This window comes from Phascolarctos cinereus, unplaced genomic scaffold, assembly GCF_003287225.1.
Source record: "Phascolarctos cinereus isolate Bilbo 61053 unplaced genomic scaffold, phaCin_HiC Scaffold_5;HRSCAF=322, whole genome shotgun sequence".
NCBI lineage: Eukaryota > Metazoa > Chordata > Mammalia > Diprotodontia > Phascolarctidae > Phascolarctos > Phascolarctos cinereus.
Genome location: NW_027555958.1, coordinates 88,114,440 through 88,129,481, shown reverse-complemented (window position 1 = coordinate 88,129,481; position 15,042 = coordinate 88,114,440). Strand labels below are relative to the sequence as shown.

Genomic DNA, 15,042 nt, shown 5'->3' with positions numbered 1-15,042 from the left:
TGAAGAGAGATGTATTTTGGAGGAAAGATGAGTTTTGTTTTAGATGTGTTGATTTTATTTGTCTGTGGGATGTCCACATGAGTGATAATGTACATCATGCAGTTGGCAATGTGGAGCTAGAGCTTTAATCAGAGATGTTTCATGATTCTGGCTGTAGAGAACTGTATTATGTTGTAAAGATTATGGATAGCATTTTTTTTTCCTTTTGACATTCTTGTTTTATAAGTTCATAGGTCCAGCATGATGTGTTAAATCCTCTACATTAGAAGGAATAGTCTCTAAATGTCCTGACATACAGTGCTGCCACTTTTCAAATACAGATTAAACGAAGAACATATTGGTGTCTACCCTGTTTTCGTTTTCATTCTCTATTGGGCTAACTGGAGTGCTCTCCACCATAGTTTTCTAGTATGGATCACCTCTACACCGCATTTCAGGCATTGTTGTAAACATTTTTTTGATGTGTAGTAATTTGATGAAATATCGCAACTTTCACCTAAGTAAATTCTTTTGCTACTTTCTATTCTGATGTTACAAAAGTATTATTACTGTCTTTTCCATAGTTGCCTCAGCCTAGGAAAAATAATCAACCAAAAGTGTAATGAGTATATTGTATGTTCAGTTGCTCGAAATTGAAGGTAATACAATGTATTTTAGCAGCATAGATATAAAATGTTTAATTTCCTTGAAATTTAAAGAATTTAACAGAACCTATATCATTAATTCACATTAGAAAAGTGATTAATTTTCTTATAGCCTGCTAGTTGATCTGCTTGTCAGTAAATCTCTCCCTACTCTGTCAGAATGAGCTTTCTAAGTATCTGCTCTCCATGCCTGTTCAGTAAATTCCAGCAGCATTTATATTCATCACATAAGTTCCTCTGAATTTACAGTCCTTAACCTGCCTTCCCTCAAACCCCTTCCTCTACCAGTTTTCCAGTCTTCATACAATTTACCCCCACCCTAGGTACATTTTACAGTATGGTGACACAGGTATCTTTGTTGTCCTGCCAACAAGACACTCTGTCTCCCAACTCTGGGCATCTTCATTGGCTGTCCCGCATGCCTAAAATAACTTTCTTCCCCATTTCTACCTCCAGGCTTCTTTCCTTTCCCAATCCCCCTTAATCCTAGTAGTGCCTTTTGTGTACTGATTATCTTCAGTTTTCTTTGTTTATACTTTGTTGTTACGTAGTTCTTCACATGCGGTCTAGACTGTGGTCTCCTTGAGAGCAGGGATCACCGTTTGCATTTCTTTGTGTCTCAGCACTTAGCATCTTGTCCAGCATATATAGTAGGAACATAATAAATGTTTGCTGACTATGTAGTAGTAGAGCTCTTAGTGCTATTATAACTGATTCCTTGAACACAATTGAAAGAGAAACATTTTGTTCATCCTTTTTAAATTTTGTGAAAGTAGGTAGTCCATTTTCATACATTTCAAGAGTCTGTAAAACTGAGATTCCTCCCCTGTTGTCAAAGAACTTGGATTTTGGGGAGCTTGTTTTTAATATTTTGATAACTATTTCAGTAGAGTTGGTTTTCTTTCGTATCCTGTGCATTTGGCTTTATGCATTTATAAACATTCTGAGGAAGAGTCCCTGGGGTTTCTGCTTCTCAAGGACAATCATACTGCAAGAAGAGGTTAAGAACTACCCCTGCCTAGAATAACAAGTCAATTTCAAACCCAGTTCCCAACAGGAGAGAAAGGGGAGCAAAAGCTCTGAAAGGTTTTCCATAGGTCCTGAATGAACTAGTTTAAAAGACTGCATACTTTTTTTTTTTCAAGTAATCTTTAAGCATCTTTATCTGAGGCCAGGTTTGACAAGTATCATAGTAAACATTATGCATACTAAGTTAAAACCAAAATATCATGTTAATGTTTGGTGAAATAAAAGCCATTCATAACTAATTTACAAGGGCAAACATTCAACATAAATCTGAAATAATAAAAAAAAATTTCCAATAATTTTTCATAAATTCTGTTTCCTGAAACAAAATACAGTTTTCTATACATCATGAAGGGGAAAAGTCTTAATAATATTCTATAGGAAAGCCTGGATCAACTCATTCACATTAACAGTACAAGAAGCTTTCTCTACTGTAAGGCCTGTACCTCTGCAAGGAAGGACCAGCTTCTCTAAAACCCATAATTTATGAGTTTATTCAAACCTGCCAAATTGCTTTAAGTAAACGCCTCTTACATTTGAAAATTCCCATGGCAACTCATTTAGTTTGGCTGGCAGGCAGACCCAAATTCAATCCTTTTATCCTCCAGCTAAACCATTACAATGATAATTCTGCCCTGACACTCTGAAGAGATTGCTAATTACTGTACTTTGGGTCCCTAGACAGATTTCTCATTCAGATTAAAATGGTTGTGCATGGCAGAAAACTGTAGCAACATCTTTCTATACATGAGAGGGATGCATTCTTGCATTATTTCTCTATCACTGTACCCTCTCAGTTCATCAGAAAATTTCTTATACCTCACCCAGTCCAAAGAAAGCATTTTAAAACAAGTCTGGGAATATAAACGGTTACGATAACTTTCAGTTGAAGATCAAATTCTATACTTAAAAGGCACACTGGTGCCATCAACAATTCTAAACCCTTGTGCCTATTCACCCATTTCTCTTTAAAGCTAAGTCAGTATTTTTTAAAATCATCTGCTGTAGTAATAGCCTACTACATGTTGGACACGTGCTCAAGTAACTACATTTCATGCTTATAAAAAATTACATAATTAATTGTAAATCAGGTGAGAGTAATACTATCCACTAATGGTGCCTTATCTTGTAGGATTTCATAAGATCAAAGATTTAGAGGTTGGCTCCTCCAAACCCCCTCACTTTACAAATGAAGAAACAGACTCATAGAGATAACATGACTTACCCATGTTTCCACATGTATAGTAAGTGCAAGAACTAGAATTTGAACCCAGGTCTTGACTCTAGATTGAATTTCTTTTCACTGTACCATGCTGCTTCTTTATGAAACTTTATTTTTTTACACATTCCTTCCCACAACCTTCTCTTCCTTTTAAATGCTAGTCATCATACAGCAGTGTTTTTTAAGTGTTTTAATTTTGAAAAGTTTTTGTCAATTTAGTCTTGCCCCTTGAAGAGAATAAATAAAGGTGTAACACATAGATACTTGTAATTAGGGACACTGGTTATGAGACAGTGAATGTGGGATGGGGAAACAAGGAGATCTCAGGGCAGTCTTGACTTAATTCAAAGAGCAGAACCCCGGGCCCTTCCTCTTACTTAAGACTCTGCCTCTTCATCCCCTACTACCAACTAGGTGAAGAAATTTTTAGTCATGCCTCTAGGAATGGATATGAGTTTTCAGTCTCCAGGTTAGCAGAGATGACAGATATTCCTAAATTACAGAGAAAGGAAAGAAGTGAGCTAGATGTAATCCATTTCAGTCGTAATATTCTGTGATTCCTTTCTGAAGGCAAGCTTGGTGACAGGTGGCTAATGTTTCATCATTTTATCACTTTACTCACAAGATTTTCTCCCTTTCCCGCATTCAAGTTCACTCTTGATAAGAAAAGTTCCTTGGCTTTGCAGTGTTGAATTGATCTTCAAATAATATGGGATGATTTCTCAATGATTTACTTTTAAGTAATACTGAATTATAAATACGTAATACCTTCTAGCGTGTTACATACATGTAAGATTTGTCACTTTTGATCAAAGATCAGATGGAATAGTTAGATTTTTTTTGGTCAGATCACATTTTGTTACATGTAGAAAAAAATTTATAAATTGAATTAGGGAACAAGATTTAATATTTTTCAATGAGGACTCATCATTGTTACAATTCTATATTTCTACAATCATATTTAAACTTCTTTGATATTTAGGGATTATCTGAAAAGTATAAATTTCTTAGTGTGCCAGATTTAATTGTATACCCTACTTTAGGGGGGAAAAATTGTCACATTGAGTAGTATGTTACCCTAGATTTATAGAAACCATATCTGGGTTTACACAGCTTAGGTGGAAATGTTTATTTAAAGATTTTCAGAGTATATTCCTCACAACATATTACTGTTCTTCCAGGCTCCCAGCTTCATAATCTTGATACTATTCTCAGTTGTTTATTCTCCCTCCATCTAAACTGTCTTTAACATGGCACCTTTACTGATTGATCTCATCAAATTCCAGTATCCTTCTTCTCAATCTATTGTATTGGAGCTAAATGTTCCTTTGCATTTATTCTATTTATTCTGTATATAGTCATATACGTACTTGTCTCTCCTGTCAGAATGAGCTTCTTGTGATGGTGGTTATTGTTATTCATTGTACTTGTACCCCCAGATCCTAATTAGTCAACAAGCATTTATTAAGCATGAGCTGTGTACTAAGCACTGTGATACAAAAAAGGCAAAAGACAGTCCCTGCTGTCTAAAGGAAGAGGCAATAAGCAAACAAGTAGGTACAAAGAATAAATTGGAAATGATCCACAGAGGGAAGGTACTAAGCTTTAAGAACTAGGAAAGACTTCTTGTAGAAAGTGGTATTTTAACTGATGGTTAACAGAAGCCAGGAGGCAAAAATAAGGATGAAGATGATTCTAGGCATAGGAAACAGAGAGTGAAAAATGCCTAGAGTCACGAGATAGAGTATCTTACTCTTGAGTCAACAAAGAAGACATTATCACTGGATCATAAAGAATGTGAAGGTAAGGTGTAAGAAGATTCTAAAGGTAATAGGGGACCAGGTTATGAAGAGTTTTGAATGCCAAACAGAGGGTTATGTATTTTATACAGGGGTTAATTTGGAGCCACTGCAGTTTATTGAATGGCAGATAACATCAGGACCTGTACTTCAGGAAGATCAGTCTAACAGCTGGGTAGAGGATGGAGGCGGGCAGACCGACCAGCAGGCAGTTGCAGTAGTTTCACTGTGAGGAGATGAGGGCTTGCACCAACAGGATCGAAATGTCAGAGGAGAGAAAGGGGGCAATGTCGGAAAGATATTACAGAGATGAAATCAATGCATTCTGGCAACAGATTGGATATGGGGAGCTAGAAATAGAGAGGAGTCATGCCTAAGAATGGTGGCCTAAGTTGTGAGCCTTGGAGATTGGGAGAATGGTGGTGCCCTCAACAGCAAAAGAGAAGTTTGGAAGGGCACAGAGTCTGGGGCGGGGGGGATAATGAGTTCAGTTTTGGATATACTGAGTTTATAATGTCTATAAGACATGTAATTCAAGATGGTCAGCAAAAAGGTAATGACTGAACATGAGACAGCTAGGTGGCTCAATGGATAGAGCGCTGGGCCAGGAGTCAGGGGGAACTGAATTTAAATTCAGCGTCAGACTCTTCCTAGCTGTATGACCCTGAGTAAGTCACTTAATCATTTTGCCTTAATCCATTGGAGAAGGAAATAGCAAACCATTCCAGTGTCTTTGCCAAGAAAATCCCATAGTACATCATGAAGAGTCAGACACAACTAAATGACTGAACAACCAACAGGTAGATTTAGAGTCATCAGCATAGAGATGATAATTGCCAAGTGAAACTATATGAAGGGAGAAGAGAAGAGGACCCTAGGACAGACCCCTGGAAGAGTCCTACCCTTAGCTGGGACCTAGGCAAAGATCCAGCAAGAAAACCTGAGATTTGCAGTCTCAAAAAATGAGGGCAAAGAGAAAGTAGTGTAACAGAAACCAAGAAAGAAGAGTGTGTCAGGGAGAATAAGATGATCAACAGTAGCACATACTAGATACTTATTAAGTTCTTACTTGATAGATTGCTTGATTGTTATCCCAGTTTTATCAAGATAGAAAAACTCAGGCTCATGGGAATTAAGGGATTGTAACAGGATCACAGCTAGTAAGGGACAGAACTAGAATTCATACTTCAAACTCCACATCCAGTGGTAGTGAATAAATAATGTCTGAGAAGAGTATTTAGCAAGCATTTTCAGCATAGTATGAAGGGAGCCATGAAGAGGGAGGGCCCAGGAGGAGCCCCAGGGGACAGCAAAGATTAGCAAAACTAGGTAATGAGGGAGCATTTAGTCAGGTTGGGAAAGAATCTGGAGAGTGTAGTGACTGGGAAACCTAGGGAAAAGAGAGTAAATAACAAAGAAAAGAAGGTGGTCAGCAGTGTCAGAGGTTACAAAGAGATTAAGAAGGATGAGGATTGAGAAAAAGTCATTAGATTTGGTAATTTAACATTGGAGAGAGCAGTTTTGTCTAAATGATGAGGTCAGAAGCCAAACTATAGAAAGTTAAAATTAGAGGAAAGGAAGTAATGGCATCCATCTGAAGAAGCTTAGCCACAAAAGACAGGAGAAAAATGGAATGATAGTGTAAATGGACAGACGAAGTGAGGGTTTTTCAGGAATGAAAAGGACATTGATAGGTTTGTAGGCAGTAGGGAAGCAGCCACTAGACAAATAAAGATTAAAGATAAATGAGGAAGTGAGGATTATTGTGGGAGTATTCAGTTGGAGAAAACCGGAGGGAATGGGATGACTAGTACATGTAGAACACATGTACAGAAAACCCACCTCCTGATGTAGGATAGGAGTGAATAAGGTGATGATTGCAAAAGTGATTAAGATATAATATGAAATGAAGGGAGAAGATATGGCCTCAATTTTTTCAGGAAATAAGAGGCAAGATTCTTAGCCGAGATGTTAGGGGAAAGCCTTGGGAGTCTTAAAGAGGGATGAAAAGGTTTGGAAGAGCCTGTGTGGTGAGATAGTGAATTAATTAGTGAGAATTTCCTTGAAGCAGTGAAGGCTCATTTGAGGTTATGTAATACAAATTTGTGTTGCACCTCTCAGTACTGTTTCGTGATTTTTTTTTTTAAATTCATTGAGCATGTTTGTTAAGAACAAAGGCAGCAGGTATTGGGAGTATTCCAAGGCTGGTGCTTAGCCGAGCAAAATCAGTGATACCATAAAGTATAAGGGCCTAGAGAGTAAGATGAATAGAGTGGAACCATTTCATCAAGTATTCAGGATGAGGAAAGGAGGAGAGTATATAACTAGTATGGGGGTGATAGAGACTTGAAAGGCCAAAGGATTGGAAGATGCATTGTGGATGAAGAATAGGTTTGGGATTGGGATTGCAAGACAAAGGGATAGGACATGATGAAAGATTGCAATCAAATAAGGGAATTTTAGAGTTCATGAGCATGTGTTTTGAGTGTATATTTTCTCCTCTGCCTTAAAAAAAAATGCAGTTTCCTCAAAATTTAGGGGGTGGGGTTAGATGGTCCTTTTGATGCTTTGTATTGTTATTGTAAACTGCCTAAGATAACTGTCAGATGTAATGCCCAAGCCATGTTATTTTCATGTATGTTATTATTTAATTCAAGAAAAAAATTGTGTGAATGATTTCAGTGTTTCTAGGTTTATTCAGTCATTTTCATACATCCCTTTAATTTGTTTGCATGCACTACTGATGGTTGGTAAGTAGAATTATGTTCCTTATATGATAGATTCTTATTAATCCATTTGCTTTACATTACAGTACTTAGTTATTAAATTGGAAAACAGTTCTCCCTAAATTTAAGTACATTGCATTTTGTCAGAAGAAAACTTTTGCTTCCTTGCTAATATTGCAGTGTCTAAACTTATAAAATTGAATGTTTCTCACAGTAACTTTATTCACAGAATTAACAGTTATTTCTAATCATGAATATAGTTCAGTAGTCTTGTAAAGAAACTTCTGTTAAATTTCGACCTCTTTGCTTTATGATGTCAGCAAAGGAACTCTGGTTTCTCAAAGTGTATGCCCTCATAACACAAGCTTGTCTTAATTCCTGAACTGCAGATACTTTGAAAATGGGCATATGGAAAGTCCCTCTCTCTCTCTCTCTCTCTCTCTCTCCAGACCAGATTATTAAGTACAGAAGTACTAATTGCCAGAAAGAATGCCACCAGATAATTAGGTAGGAGTACTTGGGGCCACAAAGGTATGGAATGTCCACACTCATGAAATCAGAGACCTTTTTGAAATAATGGAAGAAATGTAAAGGAAAATGGTTGTGGTTCAAGCAGTTTTATTGCATTGTTTATAAAATATATTCATATAAATGCAATGTTGAAATATTCTTTGTAGGTATTGTTAAGCTGTCTTAACATGTCAAAAATACTTAGCGTTAATCAGAGTTCATAGTCATTAGCACATGAAAAGATTTACATATCTTGAATTGGACTTGCTGTCAGTATGTAATGTATCAGTAAATTTACAGTCCATTATTGAAAGAGCTTTCAGAAGTGTACTTTTTAAAATTGTTAAAGCAGTTTATTTTTCAGTAATCCTTTTATCTAGAACATTACATATTTAAAGGTTATATAGCCTACAGAGGTCACAGGTCCAAAGCTAGGTAGAATTGTTAGCAAAGTTTTAAATTTTATATGTGAGAGTATAGTGAAAAAGCTTTGAATTCAAGTCTGGAGATCAGGGCTCTAGTGTTAGCTTTTCCTTTTACTTTGTAGTCATTGCCAACTTAAGTTGATTTCAGGTTTTGAAAGTGACAGTCAAATGAGATCTTTTTTGTTTCATTTTCCTCTTGAGCTGAGTTTTTTTATATCCTTCCTTCTTTAAGATATTCTGAAACTTGATCCCTCAATGCCCTCAAAATGGTGTCATCTCCAGCTGAGGTCTCTTCTGTTCAGTCTTGGTCTAGTATAACTGTTTTGCCTCTTATTGGTTTCTGTAGTGTCATTTTTACTTCCTAATGCAGTTTCATTGAGAGCTATAGCACTGCAGTCCACATTTCATTTGTAAGTACAGTCTGTGTATGATCTGGTTTAATTGGATCTCTTGCTATTAAGCTTTTAAGAGCTTGTTTTTCTATTCTTCCCTCTTGCTGTTTTATAAGATATTGTTTATCAACTTCTACTATACAACTCCATAAGATTTTACAGGTGAATTTATAGTAAAGGTATAAGTATTAAAAGCTAATTTTGTTATGTCCAGTATCCTATTTACAAATATTCCTTCAGTGTCTAACATAGTAATTACGTATTACTATGGCTAATGAATGCTTTTGGAATTAATAAATGAATAACATCTGAAATTTTTTCTGTAGAGCAATGCTGTATTTAAATACAAGTAAAAATAATTTAGCTAATAATCTTTCATTAAACTATATCATTAAATCAATGGAGATTATTAATCTGTTACAAATTTTAAACAAATGAGGATTAGTATGGGTTTTCCATAATAGACAAACAAGGTTGATTCCTGTATTCATTCAGCAAATATTAAGCCCCTTCTGTGAGCAGAGTACTGTTCTTGGGTTTGGGGTGATTAAAGCTTTTGGGATACTGTCCCTTACCTAATGGAACTTAAGTCTGTCTGTGGACACAATTAATTGCAATAAAAAAAAATACAAGATGACATTAGAAATTAGAAATGTTTTTGTAGTGATGGGATAAATATCAATATTGACTGTAGGAATCTATGAAAAATAGATGCATTTCTGTTTTTTTAAATTAAATATCTATGTTAAATTATGTTTTCCTTTTTAAGTAAATATATTCTGAGAGAAATCTTGCCTTTGGAATATACATAGTATATTGGGGATAAAGGGACCTTTAAAAAATATTGTAAGAAAAACTATCCCTAATAAAAATATTAACTATCATGAGTAAAATTCCTAGCTCACTAAAACTTTGTTATTCATCCAGCTGTGTATAACAAACATGCTGCTTCACTAAACTTTAGTGTATTTCCTCCTTTATGGAGCCTTTAGCTCTTGTTCTCAACTTTTTCTATTACTACCAGAAATAATCACCTTGCTTCTATAATTAAGAAAAACAAACTGCCTCTTTTGTTCCCTTCTGTCTTGTCATTCTGTTTTCATTGCCTTGTCAGTTGAGCTCCCAGTCTTATCATCCTATCCTTGCTCATCAGGGCCTTTTCTACTATTGACTTTGCAGATGATAGCAGCTTGCCTGAGACTCAATTATCTACAAAGTGGTCCTCTTTTCCCCGTACATAGATAGCCTGTTGTAACCAAAACTCTTTCTGAACTTTTCAGTTAGCTTCTTTTGTTATCTCATTTATTTAAATGTTTAGATCTTGTTGCATAGATTAACTTTTAATATAGACTTATTGTTTATTGAAAGTATGAGAAGTGATGGTAGAGAAGTCATTCCCAAACTTTTGGTCAAGCACTGCTCTTAACTATTTAATTTCTAAGATATCCTTTTAATTTTATCTTTTTAATTTTTAATGCCTGTTTCTACATTGTATATTAGCCTGAAGTTCTTTGAATTAACTATATTGTCATATTTTTTCCTAATTTCCCTAATTAAATTAACTGCTTTCTCTTTTCACAATCTGTTATACAACTTGTTTTCATCTGTTGCTTCAGCTCTACCTATTTGTAATAGTTATAGGAAACCCTAGGGGTTACTGTTACTCTACAAAGCAGTGATTTAGTTCTGTCAGTAGTACAGTCGTTTGTGATGGGAGTTATTTTGTAACTCCTATGAAAACTATGTTCTGCACTTTTTGAAAGCCAATATGGCATAATGAATAGAGGCCCAGAAGAAGGATAGTAGGTGCATCACAGTGGACACGTCAAATAACTTTTTAGTACCTTAGATAACTCTAAAATTATGAGCTCTAGCAATATTTTCCCCATGTGCAGTGGCAAAAGGAGTTTCCACACCAGAAATTTCCTACACTTATGCAATCATTGGTTAAAAACAAACAAAAATGTAATTTACCAGAAAACACTTAACAAAGAGCTGTATCCAATGAAGTATTATAGAAATAGCAAAAGTACTTACTCCTAAAGCAAATATATTCTCTATTTTTAAAAAATGCTGTTTTGTGCATCTTATTGATAAAAGTAGGATAAATTAATTTAAAGCTTAACTAAACTGGTCTTTTGTTGTTATGCAGTTATGACCATGACCAAGATAATATGGAAATAGCATTTCTGGTTTGTTTAGACTCAGCTTGTAAACATTAGTCTCACAATATTTTTCATCACTTTATCTTGTTTTACGCAGTGTAGTAAGTGAAAAAACAGGCCTAAATTGGATGTGGTGTCATTATTAAATGGGGGAATATGTCAAATAATAGTGATGGGAAATGTAAGAAGTTGGGTTTTTGTTTTGTTGTTTCTCCCTTGTTTTTAACATATTTAACAATAGTTTAACATTAAACATAATTTTAACGTTGTGACCCATGAATTTGTCAAAGGAAACAGCTTGGTCTTTTAAGTATGTCATTTGAAATAAGGGTTTGTTTCAAAGAAGATAAGCAGACTCTGTTACCCGTAAGTACTAATGGTGCTAATTCATCTTTACCTGTCTACCTAAGCATAGCTCTGTACATTGATAACTTAAAAGGAAGTTGAAAAATAACCAAACTCTCTATGATCTATTCCATACTATGGCTCTGTAATGGCATTTGACTCTTAACTGATTTTTTAAAAAGATATTTGTGGGGTTTATTCATTTTCACCTTTGTTTTGTTTTTTGAAACTGAGTCTCCCTGTCTCACTCAGGCTGGAGTACAGCACAGCCATTCATAGGCCTGTTCCCACCACTGATTGGCATGTAGGCTTTGACAACCTTTGACCTGACCCATATTTGACCTGTGCTAATTTGCTCAACCTTAGGGAGCCTGGTTATCTCCTGCTCTTGTGGACTCCCCATATTAGTGCAGAGACACTGGATTCACTTTGTGCTATCACATCTCAAAACTCTCAAGCTCAAGCAGTTCACCAGCTTCATCTTCTGTATTAGGGATTACAGGTGTGTACCCACTACTCTTGCCTAAGTGTACAGAAATTTACAGTTTGAAAAGTCAAAATGATCGCACAAAGTATTAATTACTTTAATAGCGTCAAGACAAATTTGAGTTCAATAAAATTAAATATTTAAATTTGAAATACACTGACTTAATAATTGTCATATGGCACTTGAATGTTTGTAAATCACCATACATATGTTCTCTTTCAAACCTCACAACGACTATGTGACATAGGTGTTATTATCTCCATTTTACAGATTTTCTTAACCCCTAGGGTTCTTAATAAGTACCTAAGGGGGCAGCAGCTAGGTGGTGCAGTTTTGAACTTGAGTTCAAATCCAGCTTCAAACCAAACATTTGACACTAGCTGTGTGACCCTGGGCAAGTCACTTAACCCCAATTGCCTAAAAATAAAATAAAAAATGAAAAACACAAATATTATTTTTTTTAAAAAAAGAGTACCTAAGGTAGGAACTGAATTTGGATCTTCCTAACTCAGAGGAATGTCTTGTGGTAGCTCTTCTTGTATTTTTATTTAATTTCTGTACAGTTACTTTGGTTTTTTTCTTATCTTTCTCCCATGTCCTGAAATATTTACTTGAAGAAAAGTACCATGTTCTATACTTCTGCCCTACCAGATTTTTTACATGGTATTTGCACATAATAACCACTCAACATTTGTTGAGTGATGAATCTCAGAATCTCATTCAGAATTGGAAGGCATCTCTTAGTCCACTACCCTGATACACATACCTAAAAAGAATCCACTTCTATTTATCAACTCACAACTGGTTAACTAACTTTACTTTGAAGACTTTTAGGAAAGGGAGACACTCCTTTTCCTGGGAGAGTCCATTTCACTTTTGGATACTTATTTTGGGAAGGGTGCTTTTTTGTTGTTTAGTTTGTTTGTTTCCTTTGGTACATTGAGCTTAAGTTTGCATCTTTATTTTCTATTCACTGCTCCTAATTCTTCCTTTTGGAGACAAGCAAAACAAGTCTAATCCATCTTTCAAATTCTTAGACTAATGTTTTTTTTCTTTTATGTCTTCTCATCTTAGTGCACATGATATAGAGTCCTTGTTATAACTTATTTAACTTACTGACCTTCATAAAGTGGACCGCTTGAAAATGAAACACAGTGTCCTAGGTTTGTTCTGATCAGATCAAAATACCATGAGACACTCACCTCCATAATTCCAGGTTCTGTGGCTTTTAATTAAGCCTAAGATTTCATTAGCTTATTATGGTAGCCATCTTACACTGCTGACTGATAATTTACAGACTACTAAAACTTCCATTTTTAAGACATTCTACTATCTAATCATCAAATCCCAGAGATTATCTAGTTTTGAAGAAAGTGAAGTGTTGCATATCTGGGATTTGAACCAAACAAAGCTCAAATTTCAAAACCATTGTTCTTTTTGGTATACCATTATTCTTCCCACTTTATTTTGTCAATGGCAATGTAAAATATTTGCTGTGTTCGATGTTATCGTATTAGACTTGGCACTATTTAGAGTATATCAAAATCTGTTGAATTCAGACTCTGGCATTGTAATATATTCATGATCCCGCCTCTCTTTGTGCCATATAAAAATGTGATAAGCATATCATCAGTATGTTTTCTTAACTTTCTTTTCTTTATTCTATCATTATCTTCTAACTTGCCCTCTCTTTTAACAAATGAATGTGTTCATTTGAAACCATCAAACTCTGGCCATGTCCTAAAATATATCATTCTGTACCTCTAGTCCATCACCTTCTCTCTGTTGAAGTAGATAGCATGCTTGTCAGTTTTACAAAGTCGTGCTTGGTCACTGCACTAATCAAGAGTTCGGTGGTCTTTCAAAGTTATTGTGATTTAATATTGTGGTCATAATGCAAGTTGTTCTTCTTGTCCTGCTCATTTTACTGTGCATCAGTTCATGCATGTCTTACCAAGTTTCTCTGATTTCATTGCATTTATCATTTTTTGTGCTGTAATAATTATTATAGTTATTCATATGGCATCATTTATTTGTCAGTTTTCTCATTTGATGGTCACCCACTTTGCTTCAACAAAAAGTGGAGAATACACACACACACACACACACACACACACACACACACACACCCTCTCTGTCTTTTACCTGTGCTTTATGACATTACAGGGTTAAAGATCATGCACTTTTATAGTGACTTTTTGTCTACTATTTATACCTTTACCCATGTTAGTGATTAAAATGTTAAGTAATACAGAGAGGTAGACAGATCTTTTGGGAGAAGTGGATGTGGATATGTTCAAAGATAAATAATAAAAAGAAAAAATGAATAACTAGAAAACCAGAATGATGTTTATAAGAGTCTGTGTTGGGGGAGAATTGGGAGGAAAAATAGTTTCAAAAGACAAAGGGCTATACAGTTGGTGTATAGTTTAAATCCTAAATTATGAAATTTACATTTGATATGACAAACAGGGATCCAATTAAACATAATTTTAAAAGTGAAATAACAAAATTATAATTAAGGGAAATTATCCTGCTACCATATTTATAGAGCACAGGGAAGATTGTAGGAATATATACTAGATATGGGATATTGAAATAATCTCCATTTGTTTGATTGGCATTTGATAAACATGTTAGGTTTGAAATGTGGAAGAGAAAGAGAATCTAATCTAAGAACCATCATAATGGAACAATGCATTTGTAGCATTCAGCTGTGTCTTCTATATGAAAAGCAAGGAAAAGTGATTTTTTTGTTTGTTTTCAGGATTGAATTTCTGAAGCTGAAAAAATTTTTGCTGCTGATTTAATTTAGAGATTCCAGTATATAGAAAATCATAGTCATATCACTAATGAGAAGTATAATCCTGATGTAGGTATCTTCTCACTTCATATAATTAATTCCATGAAAATTAAACATTAAAGGAAAAAACCCTTTTACAGATAGGTAGTGCCACAAGACCAATGAGATTACCCCCAAACAATAGCATAAGAAGACTTTTCAGTGTTACATTAAGGCTTGATTACAGTATCTTGGCAACTATTAAAAAATGATAATTTGCAGGATATATTTATATGTATATTTAGTAGTCATCTGCATGTATGTAGTTAAAATCACTTATTTCTTTGACCAGTTTCTATTTCTTAAGCCCCCAAGAGGGAGGAGTCTTGAATCTCCCACATTAATCATGTATTCTGTTCTACATCTTGTTCTGCAGTGTTTTTTTAATGTTTACATCTATGTTCATTGTCCTGTGGAATATAACACTTCTTTTTTTAAAAAAAGTCCAGTGGTATTAAA

The 15,042-nt window shown here is 34.9% G+C and overlaps 1 protein-coding gene across 3 annotated transcripts in view; it reads left to right on the top strand.

Moving 5' to 3' along the window:
• QKI (QKI, KH domain containing RNA binding) overlaps positions 1 to 15,042 on the top strand; it is a 190,092-nt gene that overhangs the window by 151,823 nt on the left and 23,227 nt on the right. For all 3 annotated transcript variants that reach the window (XM_020986764.2, XM_020986766.2, XM_020986765.2), the window contains exon 5: positions 10,775 to 10,788. In XM_020986764.2, the coding sequence (XP_020842423.1) occupies positions 10,775 to 10,788 (14 nt within the window). The remainder of the gene's footprint in view (positions 1 to 10,774; positions 10,789 to 15,042) is intronic.